At 41.1% G+C, this 14583-nt stretch overlaps 1 protein-coding gene across 3 annotated transcripts in view; it reads left to right on the top strand.

Annotated features, from left to right (window-relative positions):
- Nucleotides 1-14583, top strand: part of RET (ret proto-oncogene) — a 128835-nt gene that overhangs the window by 100554 nt on the left and 13698 nt on the right. For all 3 annotated transcript variants that reach the window (XM_073353250.1, XM_073353251.1, XM_073353249.1), the window contains exons 12-15: nt 386-533; nt 5978-6085; nt 8849-9063; nt 9210-9332. In XM_073353250.1, the coding sequence (XP_073209351.1) occupies nt 386-533; nt 5978-6085; nt 8849-9063; nt 9210-9332 (594 nt within the window). The remainder of the gene's footprint in view (nt 1-385; nt 534-5977; nt 6086-8848; nt 9064-9209; nt 9333-14583) is intronic.

The following is a 14583-nucleotide window of genomic DNA, read 5'->3' on the forward strand; positions in this document are numbered from 1 at the left end:
ATCAAATATGCATACTTTATTTTGAAGGTGAGCATTTATTCAGTTAGTGTTTCATTTATACAGAAAATCTCAGGTAGGCCTGTAAACATCATCGATATTGATAGTGCCTTTTTATCTAGAGGAAACTAGTAGCTAATTGAAAAATGCTTGCAAAGAGCTTTTAGAGGGTGTTGTAGAAGAGCAAAGTCATGGTCTTTTGTCTGATAACAGAACAAAAACAAAAATTAATCAGATAACTGAGCCTAACGTCTTCCCTGAAATATAGTAGTGTATTAAACCTTTGTGATTTGAGCTACCAGTCAGCAGCTGGCCCCTTCTGTCTCATAAGATAACCCCTTCCATCTCATTTTTTATCTGATAGGATTCCTTTTTTTCCCTCATATAGGAGGACCCCAAATGGGAATTCCCCCGGAAGAACCTGGTTCTAGGCAAGACACTAGGAGAAGGAGAATTTGGAAAGGTCGTCAAGGCAACAGCGTTCAGACTCAAGGGGAAAGCAGGCTACACCACGGTGGCAGTGAAAATGCTAAAAGGTACATTTCCCCGAAATGATTTGAAAGCTATCTGGGAACCTTTGAATCTATTTCACAAGAGTCTAGTGTGCACACAGGAGGCCATGTGGGGGCAGACCCTGCCAGCATCCTGGCAGCATTTCCTCTAGCATTCTATTTGTGTACTGACATATTCCCGTTGAAAGGGAGAGTGCCACATTGATGCAAACAAAGTAATTTCCAAAGGCCCTAGCTTGTGCTGTGCAAGGGCAATGTGATATACTGTGGCAAATGTATCTCATTTAAGTTGTCAATGATTGAGGTATCACAGGGGCTTTTTAAAACTCTGCACAGATTTTTGTATTAATCTATCTCAATTTTTCTTCAAATATCTTTAAGTAGACCATTTGTGCTAGATACATAGAGTCTAGAGACAGAACACACCTATTAAGCTATCCATCTACTTCCCTGCCCGTGTCAGAATGATCTGATGTATTTACTCGACAGAGGTGTGGTCTAGTGGTATTGGGCAAGGGGCAGGAAATCCAGGAAGCCTTCAGCTCTAATTGTAGGCTGGCCATGACCAATTCACTTCATCTCTCTACTTAAATTTTCCAATCTGTGTAATAGTGGGTAATAATACTTACCCAGCTAATATGGCTATAGGAAAAAGCAAATAGGCAGTTTGTAAAGCACTTTGTATGCACAGGGTGAGATTTTGGAAAGCTTTCAGCCTTGCTCTAATTATGCTACTATTAAAGTCCATGGAAAAACTCTCATTTGAAGTCAGTGGAAGCAAAGCTAAGCTAGCACTTTTGAAAACCTCACCTGAAAAGCCCTACATAAGTGTTAAGAATTATTAATTTAAGACTATTGTTTTGTCCAGTTGAGTTTTAAATGTACAGAAACTGAGGATACAGAGTTGGAAGAAGACCTACACTAGACAAACTCTGGTTGATAAGAAGGGGGCGTCTGTATCCACCTATCTCTGCCTATTGTATTTTCTTTCATTAAGGAAACTGACCCATATGTCCTTCTTTTCAAACCCAGCTATACCTACCTTTCTCCTACATCTTTAAAAGGAGAGCAAAGTAATGAAATAATGAGTTGTCACTTTCTGTAGACCAGACTAAGTACCACCATATTCCCCAAGTGAAGATAGTGGTAGGCTTTGGTTTATGCCACCTTTCGCACCTAATGGCTACATCATCTGGACCATATCAGTGAGATGGGAGGCCTTGGTCACAGGTCAAAGAAGGCAAATGGAGGCCTTTAGATCACATAAGGCCCCACAGAACCTAGGACTGACCCTGTTGTTTTGACAGAAGGTTAATTTCAACTGCATTGTCCTGAAGGATGATGTAGAAATGAAAAGAACAGAGAGAAATAACCCTGCTTTGTGATAGAATCTGATAATACTTTATAATGGTGTGTTGTCCCTATATACCAAGGAGATAAGCACCCTAGGAATATGAAAGACACAAAAAAAGTATTCAGAAATGTTTCTGGGTGGAGGTTTCTTTCTTTTGGAGGGGAGCAAGCACTGGCTGGATGACCTTAGTCGTTAATTGCTGCTGTGAATAAGAAAACACAATTATAATAGAATAATGGGCTTCTTATTAGCATTTGCATTATGTGCAAGCTTAAAAAAAAGTCCATCATCCTCTTACTGAGTGCAAGGAAATTGCATATTATATCAATTTACCAATGAAATAAATGAGTTATGAAATGCATGTCTACATTTATAAAAAGACTTCCTTATAATGAGGGTTCAATGGAAATGAAATCAAAGACAGAGCATGCAGACGGAGCCCTGGAACTTAGTCTTGCAGAGACACAGATGAGTATAGCTCTACATGTAACACTAAAATAACCTTTTACATGGTATTATAAATGGAATATCCATAATTTTTACAGCGTGCCAACTTTATTTATACATTTACAAGTACTTGTGACTTTTTGGCAGGTTTTACATCAATAATATGAGCTAAAAATTCTGAAATATGCTGTTAAAAAGTGACATTCTTAGTTCCAGTTGACTTACCATTTGACTTTCCCTAGCTATTATCTGGAGCAGAATTGATAGCAGCAGGAGTAAGCCTTTATTTTAAGCACCCTCCTCTAATAAATTCATATGGCATTTATAGTAATAGCACAAACTCTAATGAATTCCTTTTGCAATGCATATTTCTCTCTCAGATAGCTCCCCCAAATGTTCCATGAGACCTGGATGCTGGAAAACATTTGCCCATTACTTGGGTAAACATTTGTGTGTTGTTGTTGTTTTTACTTTGTTAACAAATAGAAATGAAAATAAAACCATAACAAAAAATCACTACCCCAGAGTTTTCTCTAAAAAGTTTTCTGCAGGCAGACAGCCAAGGGATAGTATAACTGAATCAGTACCCATCCTCTGCTCTTTAAAGTCATTAAAAAGATTCCTGTTGGCTTCTGTGGATATTGGATCAGGCACAATATAAATGAGAACATATCCAGGGTCAAATTCATCCTAGTGCAAAGAACAAAGCTGTTTGTGCCTTTTAATCTCCGGGTTGGGACACTGGCAGAGCAGATGTGTAGAGAAGCCTCCAGCTCACAGCAGCACCTCGAAGAACCAGTCATGGTCTAGGACTCCATTGTGCCTGGCTCTGTACAAACACAAAACAATAACATAGACCTTGCCCCCAAAAGCATACAATTTAAGATGGATACAGTCAGGCAGATGGGGGAGTACAAAGAAACAATGATACCATATTAAAATGTTATTATCAGGGCAAACTATTAGCAAACACATATTTTAATTGGGTGTTAAAATAAATAGTATAGACTGTCTTTTGGGTTTAGTATGCCATGTAAAATATATTATGTGTTAGGGTTCAATGTAGATTATTAATGAGAGGACCGATAACCAAGACTCAATCAGTTTATTAATCAAAGATTATTAGTGAAAGATTAATCATCCTGCCACAGAATGGCAAATACATTATCGATCCAGGCAAGCAGTCCTGCAGCCCAATCCATTCGAAATATCATTCAGAAATTCATGCCTTTATATATGATACGTGTTCACAAAAAAGGGACAAACAAATTCTGTTCTCTTGACCTATTGACCATTGGAGTTCCCTTCATGGCATCCCAACTTATATAATTGATAAGCAAAAGACATCTGTGCAACAAGTTGTTATCTTCCCAATCACAGAAGACATCTTTAATAACAAATACTCCCTTTTTTGATTTCCTGGACATTTTCTAAGGGTCATTGGATCAGAGCAAGAGGTCTTACACAATCCATCACTTGACAACACACCGAGATCTAGCCTGAGTACAAAACATGTTGGTTCATCTACAAAGGATCATGGCAGTTCGGTTCATCTGCTAACAAATGGAATACCAAATGTTCGGCAGTATGATATATTCACAGAGACCAAAGTTTGAACTTGGTTTCTATGAGCCTCTGGTAACAGTGATTGTTTATTTATCAGCCTCCTAATAAAAATATTGGCTGTAAAAGCAACTGTCAAAGCCCTTTGTGTCAAGGAGATTCAGGATGGACAGCACACAGAATTTTCTTGCTGAAATCTAGTGTTAGGGCCATAGAATTTCGGGGAGCCCAAATGTGTTCAAAGAGGAAGACAGGAGGCCCTGCAAAAACAAAAGACTGGGGGAGCCTCTAAAAGCCATATACTATCCTGGATGTGCACAGTTTTCCCACAAACATCAGCAAAGAAGTCTGGATAGGTATCTTCTATTGATGTCAATACAAACTCTCTACCCAGCTCCAAGTTTAGAATTCTGGATATGTACTGCAAGATTAACAAGAATAGAAGGGCATTTTATCTTTAATTAAATATTTGGGGGAAAGAGGGTTGAGGTGAGCCATGGATGTTTCTGTAAGCTTGGTTTGAACAAGGGAAGCTCTGGTCAAGAGAAGTGCTTGGCTTATGTAGCCTCCCAAAGCTCAGACCACCCTCATTGGGTTCATCACATAAATTAGCTTTAGGCCTACTGGAGATCTCCTGCTATATCAGGTGCTGGGCCCTCTAAATCTTGTCTACTGTATGTAGCGTGGAAAAGGGATGCAGTAATTTCAATGTAGTTATATGGCACAAAAGGCTCTGGGTTTGATTCTTCAGTGCCTTGCAGCTTATCTAGTCAATTACACCAGTGCAGAGTGGGTATAAAAATGCTACCTAGTTAGATGGCAGTGCTGTACTCTCACCTGGCTTTAGAGTTGGACAGTAACTGATTTTGTGGTTCAACGGCAGTTCCCAAAATTTGCAAACAAAATTCAGTGAATTGAAAAAAAATTATTTTGCATTGAACAAAACATTTTGTCTGACCTGAAACATGCTGTTTCGGATATTTTGAAAAGGCTAGATTTACAAAACAGGGGGAGGGGGTCATGTCACCCATCTCCTTTGTAGCTTTTAGCCCAGTAGTAGAGCACTCACAAGACACTGGTTCAATAGCACCCTCTGCCTAATGTGGAGAACGTGGTCCTCCCACATTGCAGGAAAGTACATTAGTCATTGGGCTATGGGATATTCTGGTGTGAGGATCTTTCAATATCTCCTATTGAAGCTATTCCACTTTGGATGAAATACTTGAATAGTCACTGGGAAAGAGAAGAGCGTGTGTGAGAATGACTCTATAGCCTGCTGGTTAGGGCTGAGAGGTGGGAGACCCAAGTTCAAATACCCCTCTGCCTGATATGGAGAATGGGAATGCTAACCACTGCACTAAAATTTATAAAGAGGGCCCATGATGACGTCCAGTTCCTCCTGCTGTTTTGTGAATGACATCTAAGTCCTGAAAATATATTTTTTTGGCCAAAACTATTAGGCAAATTTGTCAAATTCCTGAATAGTTTGGGGTCATCCAAAACTGCATTTTTCAGTGAGTTAAACCACTAGCTGAAAAATTTCACCCATCTCTACTTGGCAAAGATGTGAATGACTGAACATCAGTGAAGACTAAGGCCCTGTCTCTTCTCTGAAAACTGTTACAAAGCTGATAGCACTTGAAGCTTTTCATCTCCATGCTCATTTCAAGAGCATTCTGAAATTCTTGTTCTTAGATTGTACCTGTTTTATACTACAGTGATTAGTCCCCTGCAAGTACCTAAAATAAGTCAAAGTCTGCCCCGAGCCACAGATGGCTCATCAGGCTAACACACGTCAGTTTCCATAGCCAACAGTACACAAGGGAGTGATGTGACTAGCATCATGCTGACTTCCTTTCACAGCCCTAACACTATGGATCAGGTGCCCATTTTGCTGCTGGGTGAATTATCCTTCAGTATGAGATGGAGCGAGAAGTGAATCCATGACCTCTGGAATTGCAGTTGAGCACCTTGATCACTTGGCCAGTGCATCTCAATACCTCAAATAGGTAGCAGTATGCTAATTTACAGCTTAGTCTATAGGTGGTGCGTTCCTTTTGCAGTGTTTTATTAACCAGATGTCTGGTTTTGATGCCTTCTATAGAAAACGCTTCCCAGAGTGAGCTGCGAGATCTGCTCTCAGAGTTCAACCTCTTGAAACAGGTCAACCACCCTCATGTCATCAAACTGTATGGAGCATGCAGTCAGGATGGTAAGTGTCCGCAGCTAGTTAGTAAGAGAAAAACAAAGAATGGATCTAGCCTGGGGTTGGAGCACTATTTAAAATGCAAAACACTTTTATAAATTTGCCTTTGGTTAAAAATGGTGATGTTAAGAATGAGTGAGAGAAGTAGAAATACTAATTTCAGATAAACTAGCCATAGATTTTATGGATACCACCTATATAGTCAGAGACAAACATGTTTTGATTCTAAAGCTATTTTAAAATATTTCCTGGCCAGTTTCTTTTTCTGCCTCTATTTTTTGACACTAACTTGGTTCTCAGTGAACCTCTTCTAATTTGGCGACTGGATTTTCCATATGATTATTATTTTGTATTCTAGTAGCACCTAAAGGCCCAAGTCAGGGATTGGGGCACCATTTTGCCAGGTGCTGTGTGAACAAGTAGTTAAGGGACAAGCCACTACCTAACCCCTGACTAGGTTGCTAGTTAGTTTCGCTTTCAGTTTTTCTGCCCCAGAGTTTTTCTTCACTAGCATGATTCTGTTGTGTGGTGCTTACTTGAATGCTTACCTTTGTCAAAAACTGGTTTCACTGAAGTGTACACTGTACTTAGCTGCAAATACATGGGGGAAATAATTTTCAAAAGATGTATTATAAACAGCCAATGGGGCAAACTTTCAGTGCAGTTCATGGGGATTTATCTAAACAATTCCCATTAATGTTAAATGGAGTTGCATGGCAACATCTTCTGCCATAAAATATCTGCTGTAAGTTGAACTTTCAGTTGTTATGGAGTGTGAGTGATTTACATGGCCACAAATTCTTAAGGCTCAGTCCTGCATCCCCAGAACTCCTGATGATGTAATTGTTTGTTCTGGGGGCACGTAGAATTCAGGATTATGCATCTGGGAGACGCAGTGAGATTTAAAAAAAAAATCAGGATTTTTTTTTATGAACCTTGCGGAGGGGATAAAATCATTGTGCTGTGAACTGTTTCTGAGTCGAACGCTTCTCATAAATATGAAGGTAATTCATTAATGCATAGGTGTGGGAAGGCTTTGATACAGCTGACAAATGTACTCAGCATTGTAGCACAGAGTGGATATTATTCATGTGGGTGGTGGGGAGGAGAAGCTTGCTAATGGATTGAAGTGTGTTAGGATTTTTGTTGAGAACCTATACTTGAGTGCTTTGAAAATGAAGTGCTTGAGGGAGAAGATGCTTTGTAAGCTAAATATTATACACTCCAGAAAGTAATTGTGATTTTTTTAAAAATCAAGTTTCTTAATCAATTCCTTATACAGGCTTGATTTTCAGCTAGGTTTAAAAGAAAATTAAAAGGTGAAAGCTAAGGAGCTCTATTCATTAGGCCAGTATTTCTTCATCAGTGTGAATCTGGAGTCATTCTAGTGACTTCAGTGGATTTATTCTGAATTGAAACTCAGATGAATGAGAAGAACAGATTTTGATCCAACACCTTTGTGCAGCTGCTTATTGCATGAATGGATTGTATTCTATTTGCTTTCTTGAATCCTCCTGACCTAATTAAGGTTTTATCTTCTTGCAGTCAATGAGACTATTCATCTGCGTCAGGCACGCAAGATCTGGCCTGGTATTTGGTATAACATTGTGTGTGCATGACTCCATCAATAGAACCAAAAGAGCATTAAATAAGCATGTCACTAGCCATACACATGAATTTACAGCTAATGATAAAAAATACCATATGTACTGCAAAACCTACACAAAATGAGGCAAATCAAAATGAGGCAAATCATGGAGAATTTGAGTTTTGCCATTGACTTCAGTGGGACCAGGATTTCACCCCACAAATTTAAGATGGCATGTGTCATGCACTGGATTAAATTTTTTTTCCAATCTATTGTTTAATAATTGTTGCCGGCACACCAAAATTTGGTGTGTGGCTAGACAGAATAAAAACTAGCTCAGTCTAATTCTATATATAGATATCACAAATATTTTTTGTTCAATGAAACCTTTTTCCTTGTAAACATGCTCCCCATATCCAAGCAAAGACACTGTTTAAGGCTTTGTGCCATAATGCCTACAAAACAACCTGACAACAGAGAGGCATCTGGTGGGCTGAGACCACTGCCTGCCATGCTGACCAGTACTTTCTTATTGTTTCCCTAAAAACAGGCACTGCTTGGGTATGTAGAGAGCCCTACAGGGTACACACCGTACGGTTCTGACATGAAAACACAAGGCTAGCATAGAAACTGTTTCGCAACTTTAGCTTTGGTAGGTGCCCTTTATAGCTCTGAGCAATTATGTACATGAGTAACTGGGATTGTAGCATGAGCGAATTCCCATAGGACATTCACTTAAGTGCATGTTTGCAAGATTCTGAATCTTTCCCATGCCATCAGACATTGCTAGGGCATGAAGAAGGCTCTGCCACCCTTGTCTATAATACTGTTTGCTGGAATCGCTACTTATTGTTTTTCTATAATTTAACTTTTTTACAAGGATAGCTTGTTGGCCTCTCTCTCAAATGCCAACCTAAGGGACCAGTGGACTGCTTTTCATGTGTTCCCTGACTGGCTTTGATGGCCCTATTGGGAGCTAAAATCCCCACCAGCATAGCTCTTAGGGTTATTTGAAAGCACACATCATTCTACCACATCAAGTTGCAGTGCCCAGGGAAGGATGTTTACAGGATTGGGGCCTGTAATTGTTACAAACCAGTCCGTGATGTTAACTAGAAAAATCTTTTGCAAAGTAAAGCAGAACAACCTGACTGATTTGTATTTTTCTTTCTTTTCCTCAGGACCTTTGTATTTAATTGTGGAATATGCGAAGTATGGTTCCTTGCGCAGTTTTCTCAGGGAAAGTCGGAAAGTAGGACCTAGCTATGTGGGCAGTGATGCCAACAGAAATTCAAGCTACTTGGACAACCCAGATGAGAGAGCCTTAACAATGGGAGATCTGATCTCATTTGCATGGCAGATATCTCGGGGGATGCAGTACCTGGCAGAAATGAAGGTACAGTGCTACACCAGTGTACTGACCATATCTCTCTGATAGACATAAATATATCTGGATATATATATATATATATATATATATAAATATATCATGCATCTTACCCCATAAGAATAATAACCATGATTGTTGGTTTATTTTAAAAGCTTGTTCATCGTGATTTAGCAGCTAGAAATGTATTGGTGGCAGAAGGACGCAAAATGAAGATTTCTGATTTTGGCTTGTCCCGAGATGTTTATGAAGAAGATTCCTATGTCAAGAGAAGCAAGGTACAGTGCATGTTAAAACCAGGGCTGGAATCCTTGCTTAATCAAGGGAATGGGTTTACACTGAAGCACTTGAACACAGGAAAATAAATACAACAGCTAATTCTGATAAGGAAATAGGGAACAAAAAGTAAAGTTTAAACAAAAACAATTAATTTCATCATTGGGGCCACTATAAGTCACTAGACTACACTATTTACCGGTATATCATCAGCAGAAAACATTAATTCCAGTCTGCTCTTTCTTCTGCCTATGTGCAATAATCTTTGTATTTTACTCTAATGACCCATCAACACAACATCTACAACCCAGTCACAGGATATGGTGACAATATAGATTCAGTAGGACCACCTGTGTCCTTGTAAGTAAGTTAAAACCCTGGACTATTTTTGGAAAGCATGTATCCATGCATCTTATAACCACGATTTCTCCTGTGTTTGTGTTATAGCTATCGTATGGGCAGGGGCCTTAAAAATAATGGGTGATCTATCAATAATAAAGACAAATATATTCAAATATAATCCTATTTCCTTTCAAGTATTTTTCAGGTCGTAATTTTTTTATAGCTGTTAGTATGTAAGTTACTTAGGGTACAAAATCTAGGGCCTCATCTTGCTACTTTATATAAAAAAGCCATTAATATCGCTCTCCCTCTCTTTTCATAACTGCCAAGCTCACAAAACAAGGGATTGAAGAAAAAGTCGGCAGAAAGAGCTGGAAATCATTTAAATCAGAACTAGTTCTGTCTGAAAACTTCATACTTGGAATCTAAATCCAGATCCTAGTTTCATGAATGCTTCTACTATAGCTATGATAATCTGAACCAAAACCCAGCTCCAAACAGCTCTGAAATATACAAGGTTCAAAATCCAGATACAAATGCCAGAGCTTGGGCCCATCTCTGCTATAGATAGTAGAGATACTCATCTGCCAGTTTGGAATGCCTTTCTTTAAAGCAATTATATTTTTCCTGTTACAGTATATTATTATCAGCTGTCTAGAAATAGTTCTGTCTGCTCACAGTGCTCATTGCAGAACCCAGCATATGGTTACATTTAATCTGTAGGATTGTGCAAAGGAAATGTGATGGAAAGCCTCTCCTGTGGTGTTAGGAGAACTCCTCTCATTGTTTAGCCATATCATGGCTTTCCCTAAAAAGAACTATTATGATAACTCAAGATTGTGAAATAAGTTCAGACTTGTCATTATTTATTATCATAGCAGATATCGTCATAACGCACTGAGCTGAATTCTGCCAATAGCCTGTATGCATGCAACTCTTACTGAAATCAGTGGGCCTTTTGCATGTCAATGAGGCCAGTATCATAGAATCATAGAATATCAGGGTTGGAAGGGACCTCAGTAGGTCATCTAGTCCAACCCCCTGCTCGAAAGCAGGACCCATCCCCAATTAAATCATCCCAGCCAGGGCTTTGTCAAGCCTGACCTTAAAAACTTCTAAGGAAGGAGATTCCACCACCTCCCTAGGCAACGCATTCCAGTGTTTCACCACCCTCCTAGTGAAAAAGTTTTTCCTAATATCCAACCTAAACCTCCCCCACTGCAACTTGAGACCATTACTCCTTGTCCTGTCCTCTTCCACCATTGAGAATAGTCTAGAACCATCCTCTCTGGAACCACCTCTCAGGTAGTTGAAAGCAGCTATCAAATCCCCCCTCATTCTTCTCTTCCACAGACTAAACAATCTCAGTTCCCTCAGCCTCTCCTCATAAGTCATGTGTTCCAGACCCCTAATCATTTTTGTTGCCCTTCGCTGGACTCTTTCCAATTTATCCACGTCCTTCTTGTAGTGTGGGGCCCAAAACTGGACACAGTACTCCAGATGAGGCCTCACCAATGTCGAATAGAGGGGGACGATCACGTCCCTCGATCTGCTCGCTATGCCCCTACTTATACATCCCAAAATGCCATTGGCCTTCTTGGCAACCAGGGCACACTGCTGACTCATATCCAGCTTCTCGTCCACTGTCACCCCTAGGTCCTTTTCCGCAGAACTGCCGCCTAGCCATTTGGTCCCTAGTCTGTAGCTGTGCATTGGGTTCTTCCGTCCTAAGTGCAGGACCCTGCACTTATCCTTATTGAACCTCATCAGATTTCTTTTGGCCCAATCCTCCAATTTGTCTAGGTCCCTCTGTATCCTATCCCTGCCCTCCAGCATATCTACCACTCCTCCCAGTTTAGTATCATCTGCAAATTTGCTGAGAGTGCAATCCACACCATCCTCCAGATCATTTATGAAGATATTGAACAAAACCGGCCCCAGGACCGACCCCTGGGGCACTCCACTTGACACCGGCTGCCAACTAGACATGGAGCCATTGATCACTACCCGTTGAGCTCGACAATCTAGCCAACTTTCTACCCACCTTATAGTGCATTCATCCAGCCCATACTTCCTTAACTTGCTGACAAGAATACTGTGGGAGACCGTGTCAAAAGCTTTGCTAAAGTCAAGATACAATACATCCACTGCTTTCCCTTCATCCACAGAACCAGTAACCTCATCACAGAAGGCGATTAGATTAGTCAGGCATGACCTTCCCTTGGTGAATCCATGCTGACTGTTCCTGATCACTTTCCTCTCATGTAAGTGCTTCAGGATTGATTCTTTGAGGACCTGCTCCATGATTTTTCGGGGACTGAAGTGAGGCTGACTGGCCTGTAGTTCCCAGGATCCTCCTCCTTCCCTTTTTTAAAGATTGGCACTACATTAGCCTTTTTCCAGTCTTCCGGGACTTCCCCCGTTCGCCACGAGTTTTCAAAGATAATGGCCAATGGCTCTGCAGTCACAGCCGCCAGTTCCTTTAGCACTCTCGGATGCAACTCGTCTGGCCCCATGGACTTGTGCACGTCCAGCTTTTCTAAATAGTCCCTAACCACCTCTTTCTCCACAGAGGGCTGGCCATCTATTCCCCATGTTGTGATGCCCAGCGCAGCAGTCTGGGAGCTGACCTTGTTCGTGAAGACAGAGGCAAAAAAAGCATTGAGTACATTAGCTTTTTCCACATCCTCTGTCACTAGGTTGCCTCCCTCATTCATTAAGGGGCCCACACTTTCCTTGGCTTTCTTCTTGTTGCCAACATACCTGAAGAAACCCTTCTTGTTACTCTTAACATCTCTCGCTAGCTGCAGCTCCAGGTGCGATTTGGCCCTCCTAATTTCATTCCTACATGCCCGAGCAATATTTTTATACTCTTCCCTGGTCATATGTCCAACCTTCCACTTCTTGTAAGCTTCTTTTTTATGCTTAAGATCCGCTAGGATTTCACCGTTAAGCCAAGCTGGTCGCCTGCCATATTTACTATTCTTTCGACACATCGGGATGGTTTGTCCCTGTAACCTCAACAGGGATTCCTTGAAATACAGCCAGCTCTCCTGGACTCCTTTCCCCTTCGTGTTAGTCCCCCGGGGGATCCTACCCATCCATTCCCTGAAGGAGTCGAAGTCTGCTTTCCTGAAGTCCAGGGTCCGTATCTTGCTGCTTACCTTTCTTCCCTGTGTCAGGATCCTGAACTCAACCAACTCATGGTCACTGCCTCCCAGATTCCCGTCCACTTTTGCTTCCCCTACTAATTCTTCCCGGTTTGTGAGCAGCAGGTCAAGAAAAGCTCCCCTCCAGTTGGCTCCTCTAGCACTTGCACCAGGAAATTGTCCCCTACGCTTTCCAAAAACTTCCTGGATTGTCTATGCACCGCTGTATTGCTCTCCCAGCAGATATCAGGAAAATTAAAGTCACCCATGAGAACCAGGGCATGCGATCTAGTAGCTTCCGCGAGCTGCCGGAAGAAAGCCTCATCCCCCTGGTCCGGTGGTCTATAGCAGACTCCCACCACTACATCACTCCTGTTGCTCACACTTCTAAACTTAATCCAGAGACACTCGGGTTTTTCTGCAGTTTCGTACCGGAGCTCTGAGCAGTCATACTGCTCCCTTACATACAGTGCTACTCCCCCACCTTTTCTGCCCTGCCTGTCCTTCCTGAACAGTTTATAACCATCCATGACAGTACTCCAGTCATGTGAGTTATCCCACCAAGTCTCTGTTATTCCAATCACGTCATAATTCCTTGACATCATCAGGACCTCCAGTTCTCCCTGCTTGTTTCCAAGGCTTTGTGCATTCGTATATAAGCACTCGAGATAACCTGCTGATCGCCCCTCATTCTCAGTATGAGGCAGGAGCCCTCCCCTCACAGACATTCCTGCCTGTGCTTCCTCCCGGTATCCCGCTTTCCCACTTACCTCAGGGCTTTGGTCTCCTTCCCCCGGTGAACCTAGTTTAAAGCCCTCCTCACTAGGTTAGCCAGCCTGCTCGCAAAGATGCTCTTCCCTCTCTTCGTAAGGTGGAGCCCGTCTCTGCCCAGCACTCCTCCTTCATGGAACACCATCCCATGGTCAAAGTATCCTAGCTCAGTTTGTGAACTTCAGTCATACTATTTTATGTTGACCATTCAGTCTTCTGTGCTACTGCTTCAGTTCCCTGTGGGGGTTAGTGTGAAAGTGCTGTCAGCACGAATTCACGCACATGGAGAATTTCAAATATTGGCTTCCACAAATACTGTGACTTTTTGATGTTTGTTTTCCAGTACAATTCCAGCCAATAATGCTCGATTGCATGATGTTTTCAGGAGGCAAATACAAAAGTGACCATGGACAAAGACAATTTAAAATATAACTAGATAGCATATTAGGAAAGACTGTGCAATATGCACTCAGTTCTATTATGTATGCTTTACACTGAAGGAATGCTAGCTCTTTGTACCTATTTCTCTGCAAAAAGTATTTGAGAACAATTTATTCTAATATATAGATTTTCCCCCATAAAATTAACAGATACTGATATAGCCCTCCTCACCATAGTATCTCGAGTGCATATTCAATTTTCCAACACAAACAATTGTTTGCTGTCAAAAATAACTTGGGTAGAGAGGGAGCAGGAGGAAAGAATGGGAGAAAGAATGAAATATATCCAGAAATTTTTTCCAAATACATGTGCATTGCCTGAAAATTTATGAAAATACAAATCACTGTAGATGTTGTGAAGCATCCTGGAAATCACGTTGACATTTTGCACAGCCATAATCTTTGTGAATAGCTGGTATAGATCTGAGATTTTACCATGTGAATTTCAGCATGCAGAAGGCAGCGGTTTGCACAGCTTGTTAAGCAGCCATTGAACAAGTGTAACTGCCTGAGTGAAACCTGAGTTCAGAAGCCAAAGCTGTCCTAAACCT

The sequence above is a fragment of the Lepidochelys kempii genome, chromosome 7, assembly GCF_965140265.1.
Source record: "Lepidochelys kempii isolate rLepKem1 chromosome 7, rLepKem1.hap2, whole genome shotgun sequence".
Taxonomy (NCBI): domain Eukaryota; kingdom Metazoa; phylum Chordata; order Testudines; family Cheloniidae; genus Lepidochelys; species Lepidochelys kempii.